The sequence below is a fragment of the Sminthopsis crassicaudata genome, chromosome 3 (genome assembly GCF_048593235.1).
Source record: "Sminthopsis crassicaudata isolate SCR6 chromosome 3, ASM4859323v1, whole genome shotgun sequence".
Lineage (NCBI taxonomy): Eukaryota > Metazoa > Chordata > Mammalia > Dasyuromorphia > Dasyuridae > Sminthopsis > Sminthopsis crassicaudata.
Genome location: NC_133619.1, coordinates 211,907,759 through 211,930,616, shown reverse-complemented (window position 1 = coordinate 211,930,616; position 22,858 = coordinate 211,907,759). Strand labels below are relative to the sequence as shown.

General features: G+C 34.3%; 1 protein-coding gene across 1 annotated transcript in view; it reads right to left on the bottom strand.

The window, feature by feature from the left end:
* SCML2 (Scm polycomb group protein like 2) overlaps positions 1–22,858 on the bottom strand; it is a 137,814-nt gene that overhangs the window by 64,437 nt on the left and 50,519 nt on the right. The window contains exon 7 of the mRNA XM_074299888.1: positions 14,887–15,125. Coding sequence (XP_074155989.1) covers positions 14,887–15,125 — 239 coding nt within the window. The remainder of the gene's footprint in view (positions 1–14,886; positions 15,126–22,858) is intronic.

The window sequence follows — 22,858 nt, the reverse complement described above, 5'->3', positions numbered from 1 at the left end:
AGCCTTTTCTATGAAAAATAATTAGACCTCTATTACTTTTGATTTCTCATGCCATATATGCAACATGATTTAAAAACACTGCTTTATATAATGTAGTTCCAAATAGGTTTAGACACATTTGTAACACTGCTGTAAACCAGAAACACTGATGAAAAAAGAAGGAATATGAGTCTATCCTCAAAAAATAGAACGATAACAACAAATCTTCTAGTTCCTTAATATTAAAATTTTGGAGTGAGGTACAATGAAAATGATTATTTTTACCTCTTAATTTTTTAACAAAGAATAATTTTAATCATGGCACTTTAGCTTTATCTTTAGAGGAAAACCATGTGGAAGAAAAATGAAATATTTTCCTATTTATTTAAAGAAAGCCTTAAAATATTTACATAAGGAAAGCCAAGAAGACAAAGCTTCCTGAACATCAGAAAAATGTTCCATGGAGGTTTATTAGATGTATATGTTTGATACTTCATTGAAAAACTAATGTTACACACATAGTGAGTTTCAACTTTTTTAAAAGCAAGTTTTCCATTTATTTAACACAAAGGGAATCTAGGGAAAAAATACATGACAATAATTATTTTTTAAAATGTATATTTTGGTCATAAAATAATTAAAAATTTAAAAAGAACTTTAAAAGAAATAAAAAATTTGAATTATTCAAATAAAACAAATATGCATGCATCTCACTACATGATTCATTCCGATTATCACTAGATATGAAACTAGTATTTAGAACTGGCTCAAAAAGTAAAAAATATTGCCTTAATCAAGAGCCCTATATGTTAACTATATTAGGTATTCCCATTTTATAACATTCTCCAAAAAATTGTTTATGAGAAAATTGTTTTTCCTCCTAAAATTTAAATTACATTCCCTTAAAAAGTCCCAAAACTAATTTTTCTAATAAACTTTCATAAAAGAAAAGGCCAAAATAATAGCCTAATACCAAAAAGTAGGACATGATAGTAGCCACATTTTCCCGATTTCAGATTTTTCCCTCCTCTACTTTTTCCCAGTCCAACAACATCCTTTGGATCAGAGGAATTTATCATATGCCCTTGGGGTTCTCCAACACTAACACTTAAAGCATCTGGAATTTTGCTCCCCTGCTTGAAACCTTTAAATATATTTAGAGTCTCTGGAAAAGGCTGCAAAAATCACATTTTATCATTATGTTCTACCAAGTACACCACCATAAAACTCAATTAATTTTGAACTGTCATATTAACATAGAACAAATTTCAGCTTTTTATCAATTGTCAGTCCTATTATGTAAAATATGCTACATTAAAAAACATGGCTTATCTGTAAAACATTATAAAGAACAACTAGAAAAACAGATATAGAATTGGTATTAGAACAATAATATCACTATAAATGTGGGGAAAATCTATATCTGGAATATAGAGAAAAAATTATATTAGGAATACGTATTCCAGACATATCTGATTTATCAAGATCATTCAAGAAAAATGTTTCATCTTGCTCATAAATATAACTGCTAAGGAAGCTAAAAGTAATTTAATTTCTTATCCTGTACACAAAATCCAGAGAAAAAAGCCTACATTTAAACTACTTGCTTACAGGTTTTTTCCCTAACGACACAAAAGACAAAGTTTTTCTTTTTTAGAATACAAGTTAAATTTAAGATATTTCTAACCCTATCTCTATTCTTAAATTATGCAATTTCTTCAACCTCCTGATTTTTTAAGAAAATGAAGGAACTGGATTAGATAATCCGTTAAGTATTATGAAAGAAATAATTGTTTTAGAGTACTGAATTTTATACTATTAGCAAACATATTTTCGTATTCCATCTCTTGTAAATAATTCCTTCATAAGTTAAAGGAAAAAAAATCAGTAAACAGGATCTTCAATTCTGTGAAAAAGAAAAATATATTTATAGCAAACAAAACTTAGGTTGCATTTGATTTTAATTATAAATTAATATTGGCATTTAAAAAGTAATTTTTTTTAAGAGCAAATTTTAAATGACATTAACACCATCCTAGAGTATGGAAAAAATAAAGTGCTTTTCCCCCACAGATGCCTTAGTTTTAGGTAATATAAATAAATCTTCAGAGATGCCACAGAGCTAACTGGAAGCAAAGGTACTAAAAAAAGTTGAGGAGTTAATTAACTAAAAGGGAAGAAGGAAAAACAAAAACAAAAACAAAAACAAAAACAAAAAAAAAAACAAAAAAACAAAAGAAAATTCCACAGTAAAGCCATTTTTTTTTAATTTTAAGATTTTCTACTCAATTTTTTTTTTTCCTATTAGATTTTTCTACCAATAGTCTAGATAACACAATTCTGTCCTTTGTGTGCCTTTGAAATTATTTGACCATGGGTAATCGGAAACAGCTGTTGGAGAAAGTTTTGAAATGAATTATATAGGTTTTTGTTACTGTACTCAAATTTTCAAGCTTTTCCGAATTAAAATTACATTTTGTTTAATGTCAAGTCACATTGAAAAGAACTTAAGTCATTTGAACAATACCACATTTCTTTTTTAAAGGATTGTTTAGAGGATTAGTTGAATATTCACTCCTCATTAATTGTCTGGAAACATTTAAAAGTGCTATTCTGAATTTTAAGATCTAAAAAGAAAATAACGACATTTAGTTTGACAAGTAAATATTAATGTAGTCCTATTATACTTATGAAACTTTAAATAATAAAAAAGTAAACTTAACATTTAAAAATCTTTGATGTTATTTCAGTTTCCTTTTATCTCTCCACCACCTACAAATTTCATGGGACAGTAATATTAAATACCTATTTACTTTGAAATTTTTTTTACATTTAAAAAAGAACTCTATAATCGAGTCTATGTTGGACTCTCAAATTCTTTTTTCTAAAGGGGGAAAAAGGTAATATTTTTAAAGTAGGAAAGAGGTTGATGGAAAGTTAAGAGTTTGATAAAGAACACCAGCTCAAGCTGACAAAGTGCCACACCAAACGAGGAAGGATCTGAAGATGTCAATCTAACACACCAGGGAGCCTATGTTTTGCAAGTCAAAGCAGCCTGGGGTTTCAATACCCTCTCCACAGGTCAAATGAAGAGCAGGTTGATAAACTGAGACTTTACCCTACATACCCCAATCTCTCCATCAGAGGGACTGGAAAAGCCTTTAAATTAAAATATCCAACCTTTTTTGTACTATGGGTGGAATCTTTAGGCAGTCAGACTGGTGAAGCCTATAAAATCTCTTCTTAGAATAATGTTTTAAAATACATATGGTTTACAAAGGAACCCAATTACAAAGTTAATAATATTGAAAATAAAAGAAGTTTAAGAATCCAAATACAAGAATCCTAGTGGAGCACAGTTAATTCAGTCCATATGTCTAGAACCACAGAAACACAGAACTTCAGAGCTAAAAGGAGCTCAAAAGTAAGAGCTATTCTATCTTATAATTAAATGGGAATCCTACAGGAGCCCTAACAAGTGGTCATATGGATTCTCTGGAGGACTTAGAATGAAGTGAAGCTAATCTCTTTAGGGTTTAATTTTTAGGCTTCTACAGAAGGGAAGCTCTCCTCCATACAAAAATCCACATCACCTTGAGAGAGCTCTTAATTGTTAGAAAGTTTTTTTTTATTACAAGAAGCTGAAATCTGTCTCTAATTTCTTCCAATTGATCCTAATTCTACACTTTTGGGATGAGGCAACCTGTTTCACGTAACGATTCTTCAAGTATATCTTTAGACAGATTTCATGACCTCTCCTACTCAAAATCTCCACATCTTTATTTCTAATCCCTGTTTTCAGTTCATCTTTCTAATCCAGTTTGTCAGCCATCTGATTAAAAAGCATTTATTAAGCTCCTACTGTGTGCTAGGCATTGTTAGATAAGGAAGATAAAAATGCAAATGAAACAATTTCCACTCTCAAGGAACTTACTTCTAACTAGGAAAATGACAAGTTATGTACAAAATAAATACAAAAAGCTTTATAAAGTCATTTCTGCCTTGACAATGTCTGATAATGATGGGATTCTGACAGAAATGGTCATTATTTTCTGTCATTTTTTTATACACACACAAGCACAAAAATCATTCTTTCATGAATTACTTACGTAGTAGATAAAATGAGTGCTGTATATAGCTGAATAAAATATTGGAATATAAATACATCTTCTATAAATTCACTACAAGCATCTTAGGGACATTCTGACAGAAAACATGACAACTGGAATAATATATATTTCATTATGTTGCTGTATGGTTTTAATTTTTCCCACTAAGTCTTTATATTTTGAAAACTTCCATCCCATATCACTTGAAGGCTATGACTATTTTAAAAATTTTAACAATTTTTCATATAGGGTCAATAAGCATTATTAAGCAACTAATATGCTAAGCATTGTGTTTAAGCTTACTAAACATACATCTTGAAACAAAGTAGAAGCTTATCAATTGGAGAATAATTAAATAAGTTGTAATATGCTAATTTAATGGAACTAATTTATTGGACTGTAAGATAAAAGCAATTATCTGAGAGAACAGAAGTCTTTCCAAAGGTAGGAGACAATACATATAGAACAAGATATGTAGTCGTTGTTTTCAGTGTCTATTAGTTTTGCTGAACAGTGTTCCTCACCTCTTTATTCTTTATTATAAGGGACTATACCCTGGGAAGTTGAGAGAGATGGGAGTAGAGGGAAGAAAACAGGATGGGACATGTTTCTGTCAAATACTGCAGAAATTAGATTTTTTTCTTCAGATATAATAGATACTAGTGTTTGTGTGTGTGCATATGTGTATGTGTGTTTTAATAAAATCAATCTTGGAGTCATGCTCTCAAACTCAAAAAGGGCTTGTCAGTTTCAGTTCAAAAGTAAAGATTTTCAATGACTTCGAGGTCTCCAGATTTTTGCTAGTAGCTCCCTGATTTGTTTCTTTTCTTTTCTTTTTTCTTTCTTTCTTTTTTTTTGCTGAGGTAATTGGGGTTAAGTGACTTGCCCGGGGTCACACAACAGCTAGGATGTAGTGTCTGAGGCCAAATTTGAACTCAGCTCTTCCAGACTTCAGGGCTGGTGCTCTATCCACTGCTTTACCTAACTGCCCCTCTTTGATTTCAATTTTATCTAAACTAGGCTTAGGAAAAAATTGTTATGTTATTTACATTTTTAATGACTGCCCAGAACAGATCAACCAACAGGCTCTGACACTATCATCAAGGCTACCAGCAGAGGAGTCTTATCTCAGGCTCTACTTATGGATTGGGTTTAGAGTCTCCCAAATCCTAATAGTCTTGGAATCAACTTTTACTTTGCCCTGATTCACTTACAACACTAGAACAAAATCACTACTAAACTAGGAATGGGAAGAACTTCCACTGCTAGACCAGACACCCAAGACCACTGATTTAGATATCAGACTAATGCAACGCCTCTCCAGGCTCAATGATTGATTCTTACACATAATCTGACCATGTATCATCACCTACCACCTTGTTATCATGAGGAAAAGAAACTGCCATTGAGTATGAGTTTTAAACAGGTCCCTAAGAACCTAATCACGAGGTGTTTTAGACTCAGATCAAGTCTCCCTTCTTTCCCTTGTTTCTGAGAGAACTGAATGATCTGATTCCCAGTCAAGTGATTTTACATAGTACCTTTTGGTTATAATACATGGCAACTAAACAGGTTTTTACCTAAAGTCCAGAAGTCTCATGTAGCTGAACTCATCATTTAGGATACTAGGAAAAAGTATGAGAAGAGGTACAAGTATTGGTCTGGGATCTGAATGATGCATCCTGTTCCTTGGGGATTTTGTCTCTGATCTTCAAGAGTCTAATGGTTTGTTGTTAATAGACATGACAATGACAGCTACAGATTTCCATGAACTGATAGGGAGAACTGATATGGTGAAAACAAGAAGCAACTGAGTCATACTGATACAGACGGTGAAACCTCTTACACTGGGCGCCTGATATCCTCATTTTCCTATAACCCTGGACAATATTCTATTAGCATATGCTTGGAAAATGGCCCTTCCCACTATTCTGTGCTGGTTCAATCTTTTGGTGTATACAGAGAATTGTGGGAAGGATTAGGAGATGGAGTAAGACTAGTCAGGGTCACTTTTGGATGGCAGATGAAGATAAGAGGTCACGGAGATCCTGTGTCTATTCCCTTCACTTCTATCCCTAAAGACCAAGGACTTTTGCTTGGATGAAGGAACTGTTCTCTGTTTAAACATCCAAGCTACTCATTTCTTGTTTCTTTTTTCCCTCCAAAAGAGGGAAGGCATAAGGAGTAAAAAAGAAGCCTAATCTGTTCCTCACCCTAGAAGGCCAAACTGCTCCTATACTGGCTGGCCTGATTAATCATAGCAATTGGGGGCAGAAGCTTGAGGGAGAAGGGAGTATCAGAGGCTCATAGGATAAAGAAAACATAAAATCATCATCATATTTCAGCTCTACTAAAAGCATTTATGCTAAATCTATAACTGTGGACAATATTATTATTATTATTTTACATTTGTAATGCTTTTTATATGCAAACATTTTCCAGATGCTTCCCTTGCCAAGTTTCTTTTGTATATGCAACCCCCTACTCTAAATTTAGAAGCTCTTCTTACAAATGGGAACTTTCTCTATATGTGGGATCTCATTTAAATGTGTTAAAACTTATCTTTCATGTATTTTACAAGATATAGCTCTTACCTCATATGAACAAAAACACTGTTTTTCAAACAACAATGAACATTTATTTTATTTCCCTAGAGTTTTCCTTTCTTTTCTCAAAAGGAAAAGGAAAAATAAGATGAAAAGATTCAGTAATCATAACTGAAAAAAAAAATTTATAACAAGTTTCTCTGATAAAGACTTTATTTCTCAAATATATAAAGAGTCAAATTTATAAAAATAAGAATCATTCTTCAATTGATAAGTGGCTTTAGGATATGCATAGGCAGATTTCAGATGAAGTTTCAAAGCTATTTATAATCATTTAAAAATGCTCTAAATTACTGATAATAGAAATGGAAATTATAACAACTGTGAAATTCACACTAATATGAGAGGAAAATAAATACTATAGGGAATGTGGAAAAATTAAAACACTAGTGCAGTGTTAGTGGAGTTGGGAACTGATTCAACCATTCTGTAATTTGGAACTATAACCAAAGGGCTATAACACCATGCATTCTTTTGATTCAGTAATTGTTAGGATTACTAAGTGAGAACTCGGGTTGTCTGGACAGTGACAAGGTGAGAATTCAGGTTTTCTGGACAATTACAAGGTGAGAACTCAGGTTGACTTGATAGAGGGGGCAAGCTCATTGGCTGGGGTGGTTCTTCCCAGAAGCCCTTGCATTATCCCACGCCCATTCTCTGGGAGAATAAAAGAGAGGACTCTCAGAGAAAGAAGAGGACTCTGAATTGCATCAGGCTTGACGGGGCTCTCTGCAGGAAGGGAAGTCACTTCTTTGGACAAGAGTTAACAGCAACTGCCTGGAGACAACGGTTCATTACAGGAAGAAGAATCTGTCGGAGAGATTTGATTAGTAGACACAGCAGATCTCTTCCCAGAGAGTAATCCGGCAGCTTCTAGAGACGACAGCTCGCTACAATTGGCGTCCACACGTGGGGCAAGGATTTTTGCTTATTTCTGACAAGAGGAGCTAGACCAGACCTTTGCAAATTGGCGCCCGAACAGGGACAGACACAGTCCTGATTCCAGTGGAAAAGCTTCCGATCTAGATCTCAGTCTCTCTGACCCAGAACCGTGAGTAACGAGGAAACTTTGTTAAAGATTAAGTGAGCGTGCTAATAGATAAATAAGGAACTTAATTTGTTAAGGGCTAAACCAGGAATCTCTTATAGCTGAAATGGGGCAGATGTTAGCTATATTCAATTCCTGGACCTCAGCCAACTCAACCTCAGCCCCAGACGCAACCTCAGCTCCATTCAGGAGTGGTACTATAGAGAGTATAATCAAGATAATTGAGGAGCAGAGTTTACTTGTAACCTGGGTACAGATTGCTAAACTCTTGGCTGCATTAAGACGCACATCCCCTTGGTTCTTAGAGGAAGAAAAGATAGATGTAGATAAATGGAAGCTAGTGGGATACGAAATGAAAGAATTTCAAGCAAAAAATGGGCCTCGTTCAATTTCTGCAGAAGTATTTTATATCTACAACATAGTTCAATTAGCCTTAAACTATCAAGCAAGTTGTAGGAGAAGGAAAAGTTCTAAAAATGAACAGAGGAGGAAGTGTGAGGAAAAAAGGAAAGATCAAGATCTTTCCCTAGACCAAGAGGATTTAAATGAGGAATTATGGTATGATTCTCTTGAAGAAGCTTCAACCCTGCCTAGAGAACAGATTATTGACAGGCCCACATCAACCCCACCTTCAGAGATGGAGGAAGAAAGAGGGGAAGAGGCAGAAACACAAACAGAATTGCCTGTGAAGAAGCCTAAGCCTATGACAAGATTAGAAAAAGCATTGGTTAAAGCTAAGAGAGAAGGACAGGATATAAGTGATTTTATACATGCATATCCTGTGATTGAAAATACTGACTCTGTAGGTAAAAAAAGGAGAAGATATGCACCTTTAGATTTGAATACAATTAAGGATTTGAAAAAAGGTTGTACCCTTTATGGGGCTACATCAGCTTATGTCAAAATGTTACTAGATGGTTTGTCTTATGAAGTCCTAACCCCGAATGATTGGAAATCCATAGCAAGGACATGTCTGGAACCTGGAGAAAATTTATTATGGCTTGCAGAATTTCATGAATTATGTAAAATTCAAGTCAGATGCAATTTGGAAATAGGAGTTAACACACAATTCACTTTTGAGCACTTAGCTGGTGAAGGTCAATATGGAGAGAATTCGGAACAGATTAATTATACCATGACAATATATGAGCAAATTGCTAAGGCTGCAATAAAAGCTTGGGGTGTCCTTCCTGGACAGAAAGATCGTGGAGAGGCTTTCACTAAAATACAGCAAGGTCCCAATGAACCTTTTGCAGATTTTGTGGGACGTTTGCAAACTGCTGTCAAAAGAACTATTGGAGAAAATTCAGCTACAGAAATAATGACCAGACATCTGGCTAAGGAAAATGCCAACGAGATTTGCAAAAGAATTATATGGGGATTAGACAAAGATGCTCCTTTAGAGGAGATCATAAGACGCTGTGCTACAGTGGGAACAAATGCTTTTTATACCCGGACAATGATGAATGTGGAAAGACAGGGTCCCTCCTGGCAAGGGCCTTCTAGAGAAACTCGGCGATGTTTTCAATGTGGAAAAATTGGACATCTAAGAGCTCAGTGTAGGTATGGAGATACAGTGAGAAGACAGGGTGAAAGAAGACCTAAAACCCCATGTCCAAAATGCAACAGAGGACTCCATTGGGCATCAGAGTGTAGAATAATTCAGGGAAATGGGATGAGGGGCCCAGGTCCAGGGCCCCAGGCAAAAAAGACTTGGGGCATGATGGCAGCTGATGTTACACCCAAAGAGCCTTTAGAAGGCCAGGACTCTGATTTAATCAACCAGCAGAAAAGCAATCACATGGCAGAAAGGGATTACCTGATAAGTGAGTCAAAAGGCAATCAGATTGCAAAAATGGATTACACTTGGGGAGAATACAGGCCTTTTAAACCAACAGGGCTGTGCCCAGTGCAAACAACTCCAATGTAATTGTCAGATGATGAGAAGAGATTTAGAAAGTGGTAAATAGAAGGAAATTAGATAGGTTAACTGCCTGGGAGAGAGGGTTTGCTTGTATTTCTTCAGCAGGAGAAGGAATCAGATGGGTGCCAACGAGTCATATTCGCCTTGTCCATCAGAGAGAGACAGAAAAAGAGAAAAACCTCAAAATAAAGGAGAAGATCTAAGAAACATCTGACACTGAAAGAGCATGGATAATAAGAAGACTGTTAAAGAACTTTAAAAACCAGCAGGAATCATTGGACTTCCTCACACAAGATGAGAATAATGGACAATGGACTTATGGACATTTATAAATTTTCAATTTATGATTATTTGATTATGTTATATACTTCTAGCATGTGTTACGTTACTATGTTACTATGTGCTTATGTAATTTATGTAATTATCTGTAATACTTCCCATATTGATGGATTTATGTTTCAAGGTCATTTATGTAATTATCTGTAATACTTCCCATATTGATGGATTTATGTTTCAAGGTCATGACTGTCCTATGTTCTAAATCAAAAGAAAGGGGGAGATGTTAGGATTACTAAGTGAGAACTCGGGTTGTCTGGACAGTGACAAGGTGAGAATTCAGGTTTTCTGGACAATTACAAGGTGAGAACTCAGGTTGACTTGATAGAGGGGGCAAGCTCATTGGCTGGGGTGGTTCTTCCCAGAAGCCCTTGCATTATCCCACGCCCATTCTCTGGGAGAATAAAAGAGAGGACTCTCAGAGAAAGAAGAGGACTCTGAATTGCATCAGGCTTGACGGGGCTCTCTGCAGGAAGGGAAGTCACTTCTTTGGACAAGAGTTAACAGCAACTGCCTGGAGACAACGGTTCATTACAGGAAGAAGAATCTGTCGGAGAGATTTGAGTAGACACAGCAGATCTCTTCCCAGAGAGTAATCCGGCAGCTTCTAGAGACGACAGCTCGCTACAAGTAATACCACTACTGGGTCTGTGTCCCATAGAGGTCAAAAATAAAAATGTACAGCTTGTAAATTCATCTCTTTTAGTGACAAAAAACTGGAAATTAAGGTAATGTCCATCAATTGGGGAATGGCTAAACTGTAGTATATGATAGAATACTATCACACTGTAAGAAATGATAAGCAGGAGGCTTTTAGAAAAACTTGTAAAGATTTACATGAATTGATGTAATGAGAATGTGGAAAACATGGCCCACAGTAAGAGTAATACTGTCCAATGGGCAAAGAACCAAAACAATTCCGAAACATTTAGGATGAAAAATGCTATCTATAACAAAAAGAAAAAAATGATGGAGTCTGAATACATTTCAAAGCATATATTTTTTAAAAACTTTCTTTATTGTTTGTGAAGACCAAGTTAGCACCCTGGATACCTTAGAATCAGCCAGAGTCAGGATAAGCAAAAGTCCATTGTCTTTAGGGGTAGAAGTGAAGGGAATGGACACAGGATCTCCGCTACCTCTCCTCTTTGTCTCCTGCCCAAAAGTGACCCTGGCTAGTCTTACTCCACCCCCTAATCCTTCCCTCTGTATTCACCAAAAGATTGAACCAGCACAGAATAGTGGGAAGGGCCATTTTTCAAGAATATGCTAATAGAGTATTGTCCAGTCTTTAGTTAGCCTTAAGTGCTCGGTTGTCCAACCTCAGTGCATCAACTCAAGAGTTTCAGCCCTTTACAACTGTTCCTTCTTTGGGAAGGAGAGAGCAATTCTATCTTTTCTTTCACATGGAAATGTTTTATGACTCCGCAGCTATATAACCTATTATTAAATTTCTTGCTATCTCAAAGAAGGGACAGAGTGTGAGGGATACTTATAATTTAAAGAAGCAAACATTTTAAATGGTTTACATATGTTTGGGAGAAAAAAACAAAATATTAAATATAGTACTTTTTAAAAAAGTAATTTCTAAGAAAAAGTTACCAGCAGCTGGGAATATCAGAAAAGACTTACTTCAAATCACTGAGTCTTTGAAAGAATTAAGGGAAGCTAAGAAACATATAAGGGAGAAAAGCAATCTACTTATGGGAGGGGGAAGAATCAGTGCAAAAGTATTGAGATGGGAAAGGGATGTCTGGTTCAGAGAAGTTCAAGCAGGTCAACATGGCTGAATCATAGAAAGGATAGAGAGGAATAAAATGTAAGCATACTAAAAAAAAAAAAAATATATATATATATATAGCAAGGGATCAGCTTGTAAAGGACTTTAAATGAGAGGTCTTTTTAAAATTTCATTTTGGAGGTACACAGTAGTTCTAAGAGCTCACTCGACAGGAAAGTAATATAATTGTACACTATAGAAAAAAATCATCTTGAAACCATGCCTTAAGTCTCTAAATTATGCAAACCCTTTGACCTAATAATATTCTCTTTACAGAAATATTTAAAAGAGAGATTTGTGGTTTGGTTTTTTGTGGTGATGGCAAAGAAATGAAAACTAAAGAAAGTACTTATCAATTGAGTAATGGTGTATGAAGAAAATGAAATGCCACAGTGCTACAAAAAATGAGAGAAACCTATGAAGAACTGATTTACAATGAATTGAGCAGAACCACATAAACAATTTATATGACAATATCATAAAAGAGAAACAAATTTGAAAGACTCAAGTAAGATTTGTTCCAAGAAAAAAAGCTTTCAATCTTTATACTCTTTGCCTCTTAGATCTTCCTGACTTGCAATAAAAGCCTCATTCATATGCCATCTCCTAAGTGGAGCCTTTCCTGATCCTCCTGGTTGTTGTTTTGCTGCCTATTAAACTAACTATATATTCATTAATCTGGTTACATGTGGTAATTCTAAATCCTTAAGGACAGAAACTGTCTTTTTTTTTTTTTTTTGGTCCCCCCGAACATTTATAGGGAGTAAGTTGATAATAAATGCTTGCTTACTTAGATTAGATCAAAGATCACTGCTCACACCAAGTGTCTGCTCAACATATCCTATAAGCCCCAGATACCAGTTATTTACTAATGAAAAAAATTAAGACATAACTCCACATTTCTCTGCAACTGCAAACTCCTCTACATCTAGAGTGACCAGACACTGAAACTGATATCACTGAACTCCCCTACTTATACATGCCATGCTTCATCAAAAGGCACTAGAGAACAGAGATCCTAATGAATTGGTTCTTTCCCTATTCTATAGGAAGGAGCTCACGTGTACTTTTTCCTTATGGTTCACAATTATGTCTGCTGAAACAAAAATTCCTTTACCTATTACTACTTACCATAGTCTCATTATTTACTACCAAGAAGAAAAGAGATAGTTGTATTGTACCATATCCTTATCAGAGCTCTTATGGAAAACTGTTCATTTTGGGGAGGCACGATTTAAGAGGTATACTGATAAACCTGCAGTGTTGTCTAGAGAAGTAGTGTCAAATTCAAATGGAAATGGGGGTCACTAAATTATATATAAAGATCTTCACAGGCCACATATGTCTTGGAAAAGCTCAGACTTAAATCATTTATGCTTCACTGTATTTTTACTTATTCTGTTAAATATTTCCTAATTACATTTTAATGTAATTTCCTAATTGCATTTACATGTCACACTTGGGAACTATTGTGGGTCACATGAGACTTGTAAGATACCTATTTGACACTTCATGTCCAGAGGAAGGCAGTCATGAAGGTGATGGGTTCTGTCTTAAAAGGATTATTGAAATAGCTGGGGATATTTAGACTGTCAAAAAGATTTGCAACCTTGAAGTCATCCATGATTCTTAACTGAGTTAATTTCACCTCCACAACATGTCTTATCTCCCTACTTATTCTTTCCATTCACATAACAATACCTTAGTTGAGAGTATGGTATCATCTCTCTGTAGGACTATGTTTATAAATATCCTAATTAGGTTCTCTGCTTCTAGTCTCTTTTCTCCAATTCATATTCCATATAATTATCAAATCAATAGTAAATATTCCATCAAGTTTATATTCTCTTTTTTCCCATGCATTTACACAAATTGTTGTCCTCTTTCCCCCTCCTTTTCCACATCCCTTTCCCTTGTCTCATGTGTGGAACACATTCCCTCATCACTTCACCTCTCAGAATCCCAAGGTTTCTTCTTGGCTCACCTCAATCACCACCTCCCTCCTCCATAAAGACTTTTCTCAGTTCCCCAGTTGTTAGTACTTTCTTCTAATTCAAATTACCTTGTATTTACTTATCTATATATATTATATCCTCCTAGTATAATATAAACCATTCTAGGGCAGGGATTGTTTCGTTTTGATGTATTCACAATGCCTCTAACAATACCTTGCATATAACAAGAATATTTGCTGAACTGAGTAGTATTAGTTACTTCAAAAGATATAAACAATATCAGAATCTGTTTTCCAAATCCAAAACAAAATATTCACATATGAATGAACTCATAATTTTATATTTAAATATGCTTATGTAGATATAAATGTATATAAATACATACACATACATTTAAACAAGTAATAATTACTTTACAATACCCACACAAGTTTCCAAAATGCAATTCAATCAATATTTACTGGGAGATCACTTTTGGTAGGCTTTGTGGAAGAAAACAAAATGAATAAACAAAAATATTAAGAGATCATTTCATCTAAACCACATCCTTTCCAGATAAAGGAATTGAAGCCAAGAGAAATACAGAGGTTTGCCTCAAGTAACACAGCTACTTAGTTTTGATTTTGTGTGGCCCTACCCATTTGGCCTAGATCTTGAGGTGTCATTTTGCACTTTCCCAGTCCAAAATGTGTTCCTCACTTGACTTAATAAGTCCCATTTGGATCCTATTCTTTTCTACCTTCTGCCTGAGACCTTTTGATACCAACTTCTGGCTTTTAAATACCGATTCTATCACTGCATCTGCACCTTGAATAAAATAATTTAGATATGTGAAAGCTATCATCTGGTCAGCCTCATCCAACACACAGGCTAATATCCTCTAGTTTGAGCTGATACCTTAGACTCTGTGCTCAGACTTGTCCTCAGATTCTCAGTAGCCTGTACTACTCCATAAAGCCCCTGATACATTGCGCTGCTCTACACATCTCTCCAGCTGGATTCCAGGCTCAGACCTGGGCTGACCATTTGTCTAGTTGCAAATACAATCTGATACTGGCTCTCCCAGACATTAAATAGGAGAAAATCTTAAAAGACTCACTACTTCGAAACAACAGAGGTTTATGCCACTACTAATTGGCTTACCATTATTTCCCTGGTGGTTGTAATGCATCTCCTGTTAAGCCACACCACCCAACTGGGAAGATATCTCGAGAATCATATTTGCACCAATAATCAAATGCTCCTCTCCAACCATCAAATGTAATAAAAACGTCATCTCCTTTAACATCTCCAACAGTTGCTGGGCAGATCAAATATGGGTTCTTTTTATCTATTGCTTCAAGTTTCATTCCAGTTTTTAAAAGATTTGGGGCTGGTTTGGGTGGTTCCTACCAAAACAAAAGATAAAATTTAAATTGCTAGAAAGCATTTTCAATCATTTTTATTTCTGCATCTTAATAAAAAAAAAATCCACATTAAATTACATGCAATACAATCAGACATTTTGGCTACCTGGAATTGATCTGAAAACAAATAATAAGGGGAAAAGATATCTCACAGCTGCTAAAAAAAAAAAAAAAAAAAAAAAAAAAAAAAAAAGTAAAAAAGTTATAAAAGCAATACTCTAATAAAAGTGCATGACACCTGACCACTTGACACCTCATGGCTCCTTGGTCCTTCATTCAGAAACTATTTTTCTTTTACTATAGACTTGATTGTATTTGTCTTTTACACAAATAACACTGAATTATCAAGAAGTGAGTGGAATGGATATATAGCATAATGGATAAAATACTGAACTTTGATTCAGGAAAACCTAAGATGAAATCTTCTCTTCTTGGGTCTCTATAGCATTTATGGGGACTCAACTAAGTTTGATTATGTTAAAAGGGGTAACTTCACTTTACAGATGAAGAAATTGAAGCGCAGTGAATTTAAATAATTTTTCCTAGAACATGAACACTGTATTAGAAGATAAGATCTGAATCTAAGTTCTGAGTACAGAGCAAGTCATTTCCTATACCCTGTCTTTCCAGAATCAATCGGAGTCAGGATAATCAAAAGTCTTTATTCTTGGGCTTTTGTGGTCTTGGTCAGGGGATTAGATCTAGCAATCTCCACACCTCCTTCCTCTCTCTCCACCGCCAGGAGAATCAATCTCCTCCTTCTACTCCATCCACTCATGTCACTTCCCCTTCTTTGTCCATACCCACCGATCCAGCCAGCACAGAGTAGTTGGGGAGGGTCATCCTTCAAACATGTTAATAGAGAATTGTCCAATTGGCAATTAGTCTCATATGCTCCATTATCCAAGTGCATTTGCTCAGTTCTAGCCCTTTACACTATACCATGCCTTTGCTTGATTTATCTAAAAGGGGTGAGAGATTTCTACATGTCTAAATGATTAGATTTATTCTGCTCCACCCTCAGAGAACAAAACTAAAACACAATGGGTAGAAATTACAAAGATATATTTTTCAGATTTATGGAAGGAAAAACTTCCTAAAAATTGGACATATCCTAAAGCAAAATAAATAACATTCTGCTTTGTATTGAACTCGCTAAAACTAGGGAGTCTTCAAAGAGGCTGTCCATTTGTTAAGAGATTTTTGTAAAGGATGTTTCTGTCCAGAAGCAAGTTGATCTCAATAAAATCAGGTCCTTAGAAATTTCTAAGATTCTGCTACTGCCAATCTTCTAGAGCCAATTGTTTTTTTTCCCCCTGAGGCTGGGGTTAAGTGACTTGCCCACGGTCACACAGCTAGGAAATGTTAAGTGTCTGAGATCAAATTTGAACTCTCCTGAATTCAGGGCTGGTACTCTATCCACTGTGCCACCTAGTTGTCCCCTTCTAGAGCCAATTCAAAGATTACATTCTACAGGAAACTCTTTGATATCTTGAATGGATTACTTCCTATTATCTTCCATTTTCTAGCCACCACTTTTATCTACTTCTCTACTGATTCACCATTTTCAGAGTAGAGTAATAGCATGTACCAGACAGGGTTCTTTTGAGGATCAAAAGATATCATATCTGTAAAGCTTTTGCAAACCTTAAAATGCTATTTAAATTTGAGCAATGGTGATTAGAATATATTGGGAGTATTTTTATACAGATCTATACTAGACAGTAAGCCCCACTAAGGCAGTGTCTTATCACACAAGTAGCAAAATGCTTACTGAGCAGATGTATAAAACTGATGCCAAACTTTCAAGTCCCCCCAAATTCCCATCTTAAACAAATGACCTGCCTTAAGGAGATCATCAAGACATCTGCTGGTGATTCCCTCGATTCCTCTCCTTCCTTACATCTAAAATTCTTTGTATTTTTATCCATTCTTTCTTTTTTGTCTATTCTATGGAAGAAATAGGCTCCCCTACTTGTTAACCCTTCTACCTGCACTCTTGATCCTATTCATTCCTTTGGAAGTAGCTATATTAATCCTTTCTGTCCCTTGCATATTCAATTTTCTCTTTACAGTGGTGTCATCACGGATGTTCAAACATTACACAGACACAAACACACACACACACACACACACACACACACACACACACACACACACATAGTGCATGCAATCATCCTATCACATTTATTTCTTCTTCTAGGAAAGAACAAAAACATTTAGAATGAGAAAAGCAGAGTAGGAGAAACCTGATATAATATTCTTATTATATATTATTATTATTACTATTATATAAAGAGCATATGTTCTGTCTAAATGCCATCATGGTATTTATTCTTTCAGAATTGTAATTCTTAAATATCTAACTTAAGCAAGTTCAAAGTTAAAAGATGTTTCATTTTCAATAACTATAAAAGTACGTACTCCAAAAAAAAGAGATTCCTAAAGAAAAATCAATAGCCAGAATGCTAACATTTTAATGCAAAGATCTTTTTAAAGACAAATTAAGCACATCTTTATGAACATTCCCTAGGAAATCATTAAGAAAATCCTCACAATCTAATACTTAATGTGCAACAAGAAAATGGGATTTACACACATATATTGTGTCTAGGTTATATTGTAACACAGGTAAAATGTATGGGATTACCTGTCATCAAGGGGAGGGAGTAGAGGGAGGGGGGGGGGATAATTTGGAAAAATGAATACAAGGGATATTATAAAAAATTTTTTTTAAATTATCTATGCAAAAAAAAAAAAAAGAAAATCCTCACAAACACCAAAATATTTAACATTTTTTTATGATAACAAAGAATAGGAAACAAAAGATACTACCCATCAAGTGGGAAATAGTTAAATAAATTGTATTGCACAGATTGAGGGGATAGGGGCTGTCTTTTGCCTCTCAAATGCCAAATGCTTAGCACACAACTTGGCACATAGTAATCACTTAATAAATGTTGAGTGATGATTGATGAAGACTGTTAATGCAATATGACTTTGCTCTAAGACATAATGAAAATGTCAAAAACAAAGAAGGCATGGAAGGATTTACATGAACTGATGCAGAGTGAAGAGCCAAGAAAAAATTACAAATGATCACAACAATGTAAAAATGAATCACAAAACAATCATAAATGTATGCTGCAGTTACAAGGAAAAAGCATGTTCCCCAAAAAGAAATACCCACATAACATTCTTTTGTAGAAGTGGGAGAGCTATGGGCCTATGTGGCACAATGCATATATTTTCAGACTTTTCAGATGTATTGATTGGTTTTACTGATTTCTTTTCTTTTCTTTCTTTAAAAAATATTGATTGCTATATGGAAAACATCTGGAGGAAAGTGAAGGAAAACGAACTTTAATGATATAACAAAAGGTTATTTATAAGACCAAAAAAGACAAATGAAGAATGTCCTTAAAATAGAAGGAATTTTTAAAATCTATGCTTCGACTATTGGTGATATTGCAAATTCAGGCAACCATTTTGGAGAACAATTTGCAACTAATCCTAAAGGGCTACAAAACTGCATATTTTTGATTCGAACAATATCACTATATCCCAAAAAAGAATAAAGGAAAAGGACCTATGTGCAAAAACATTTATAGCAGCTCTTTTTGCAACGGCTAAGAATTGGAAATCGAGGGGATGCTCACCAATTGGGGAATGTCTAAACAAGTTGTAGCAATGAATATGATTGATTATTCAATGAAATGACAAGCAGAATGATTTTAGAAAAACATGCAGAGAATGACATAAACTGTTGAGTGAGATGAAAAGAACTAGGAAAATATTACATATAGTATCAGCAATACCGTACATAAAGAATTGTGAATGATTTGGCTATTCTCAACAATACAATACAGACAATCCCAAAGAATACATGATTGAAACATGCTATTCACCTCCAGAGAAAGAACTGATTGCAGTATGGTATTTTTCACTTTCATTCTTTTTTTTTTTTTAATTTTATTTTAAATTCAAGTCTTCTTATACAAATGGCTAATATGGAAATTCATGATTTCATATGTATAGCCTGTACTGGATTGCTTACTGTTTCAGGGAAGAGGGAGTGAGGGAAGGGGAAATAGAATTTGGCAATCAAAACTAAAAAGAAAGTTTTAAAATTATTTTAACAGGTGATTGAGGAAAACATAAAATAGTATTTTTTAAAAGTCTATGCTGTGTATCCATATATTATATTTAATTTATACTCTAACATATTTAACATGCATTGGTCAACCTGCCATGGGGGGGAGGGGAAGAGGGAAAAAATTAGAACAAAAGGCTTGGCAATTGTCAATATTGTAAAATTACCTATTCAGATATCTGATAAATAAAAACTATTAAAAAAAATAAAATAAAATAAAAATCTATGCTGGTTACTCAGAACTACATATCTAGCCCCTGTCTCTCACCTAAGCTTTATTATCACATCACTATCTGTCTGCAAGACATTCAAAACTAGATATTTACATTGTATTCAATTACTTTGTGTGTATATTAATTTTATATTTATACTAATATTTTATATGCACTTGTTATGCAGTCCACTCTCCTACCCCCCCCCCATTATATTGTAAGCTCACTGAAGGTACAGACTGTTTTATCCTTTGGTACTACCAATAGTGCCTTACACATGACAGGCACTTCATAAATATTTATTGATTGTTTGATCAAAACTAAGCAAAACTGCAGGCAAAAGAGAAGTAGGTAAAGAGTACCAAAGCTAAGGTACGAAATTTATTCTTGCTAAAATGTTCCAAGGCCAAGAACTACTATTTGTTGATTAAAACAAAAACAAAAAACAACCCCCCAAAAAAAAAACAGTGAACTTACTGCTGTTCAATCATCACACATTCACTAAGCATTTATTATATATCATTTTGAACATACAAACGTACTAAGACAAATAAAATAGTCCCTTTCCTCAACTTGCTTAATCCTCTTAGGAAAACAGCACACACAGAGAGAGCATGCAAGAGAAATAAAGTAATATGGCAAAGGAAATAGCAACTGGTTAAGGGTATAAAGGAAAGAAGGAAAGTGGCATGTAGAACTAAAAAAGGTCTCCTTTAGGAAATAATAGTTTCTGAATAATGTAATATCACATAAACTACATACTTATAACAACTGTTAAAGAAAATAATCTAAAAATAAAAATATGAAGTAAAAGTAATGTTGAACAATTCTTAAGGTTAACAATCATATTTAGTAGTCCTGCTAAAATATAAATGAATAGCAATGAATGGTGAGCATTTTGAAAATAAATACAAATTTTTAGACCTAATTACAAGAAAAAAACATAAGATAGAAATATCAAGATGACTTAAGAAATAGAAAGAGGTAGGTTTAAGATCCTGTCAACGTATGATGGTTTACGTAATCACTGAGAAGTGATATTACCTCTGTGTTCTAGAAAATTCTCTGAGACTTATCTTTAGAGAGCAGATAGCAACCCTTAAGAACAGAAAATATTTCTTTATTTGGAAGTTTCCTATACTAGTATAATCATAAGTCAGGTTCCTATCCCTTTTCATAAATGACAGTCACAGAACTCTTTTAAAGGTATTTATTTTTCATATCTTGTATAATTGATATTAAATAAATATTTTGGATTTAAATATATAGTGATACAAAGAATGTCAAAGTGAAATATCTATATTCATAGCTATGTTCCAAGAAGTACACTTTATGAAAAGCTGGCACAAAGAAAATCACTGATAATCCAATCCAGAATTTACAGTCATTTAGAGTTTAGTATCTTTTGTCAGAATTACTAAGGATTTTTCCATTAAAAACCAAAAAGTTTTTTGTTTTTTTTTAAATTTGGGCTAGAGATATCTATTTTCCCAAATATACAAAAACCTCATTAAAAAAAAAAATGTAAACCTACTCTGAGATAGCAGGGGCTTGCTATTAAGATGAATACCTTTTCTCTGGGATTGCTTAGAGATTGTTAGGGAAATGTCTCCCTCTGCTGCTTAAAATAGAGAACTATTTTTCAAAATTAATGTTATAAAACTGAGCTAAAACTTTTAATGAATCAAAAGAGCTTTCTTTATTCACCTTATTAAGAAAAACTCATCCTGGAATAAGTTTCTTCACACTCCTTCATAAATATGGTAATGAGTATTTAAAAGAGACTACCAAGTAAAATAGATACTCAATTTTGAGTTTCAGCAAAATACTTAGAAGAGCCTATTAAATAATTAAATTATATTACAAAAACAAACCTATCAATAATCTGTGAAAAAATGCTAGTTTTGGTCTTCTGACAACTCTCCTAACTCACCAATAAGTCTGAGTCTTGTTAGTCACCCAGACCCTAATTTAGCCTGTCAACTGAGAGAATTTATTGAGGTGAGGCTGCTGATTATACTACATTTCAATTATTTTTTTAAAAAAATCAGCATTTTCAAAAACACATTTTTATTGTCTTTTGTTTTTATAGCTTTTTTTTTCTCCCTGAGGCAATTGGGATTAAATGACTTGCCCAGGGTCACACAGCTAAGAAGTATTAAGTGTCTGAGGCCGAATTTGAATTCAAGTCGTCCTGACTATGCACTCTAGCCACCTAGTTGCCCCCATAGCTATTAATTTTGAAAGAGAAAAAAAAAAAACAAACATTCTTGCTTCCATAGCAATTTCTTCTTTAAAAGTTTTTTTTTTTTTAAACAAACAACTAACAAAATGACCATACTTAAAACATACACAATTATTCTATCCCTGTGGTCTCATGCCCTTCTTTTTCCTCTGAAACTTCCAAAGTGGTTCTGATTCATCAGCCCCAATCCATGAATAACATACTGCATTATGGTATGACATCTGAGCTATATACCCTCTTCTAATATTTCTTGCTCTTATTAAATGACCAGACTACTCCTTTTTCCAGTAATATAGTCAGCTAGAGATAATGCTATTCTGATGTCTCAGAATCTGAAGAGTTGACAAGAAACTGGGATCATCTAGAATATATAATCAGTACCTAAATAAAATTCTGCTCTAGAGCATTCCCAGCAAGTTATCATCCAAACATTACTTGAAATCTTCTAGGGAGAGGAACCTACTACCTCCTAAAAAAGCTCATTTTACTCTTGAATGATTATTGTGAGCTTTTTTCTCACCACATGCCCAAAAACACATCTCTAATAAATTCCATCCATTACTTCTAAGTAACCCCTCTGGGACCAAATACAAGTCATTTTTTTCAACCTCAATCTGTAAAAATAAATACTCTATATGCTGAAGTCAATTAACAACAACTATATATCTTTCTTTTTTAAAAAATTTATTAATAGTTTTTATTTACCATATATATGCATGAATAATTTTACAACATTGACAGTTGCCAAACTTTTTGTTCTAATTTCCCCCTCTCCCCCCTATATGGCAGGTTGACCAATATATGTTAAATATGTTAAAGTATAAATTAGGGGCAGCTAGATGGTGCAGTGGATAGAGCACCAGCCCTGAATTCAGGAGGACCTGAGTTCAAATCTGGTCTCAGACACTTAACAAGTCCTAGCCGTGAGACCCTGGGCAAATCACTTAACCCCAGCCTCAGGGGGGAAAAAAAAGTATAAATTAAATATAATATATGTATATATGTCCAAACAGTTGTTTTGCTGTACAAAAAGAATCGGACTTTGAAATAGTGTACAATTAGCCTATGAAGGAAATCCAAAATGCAGGTGGACAAAATTAGAGGG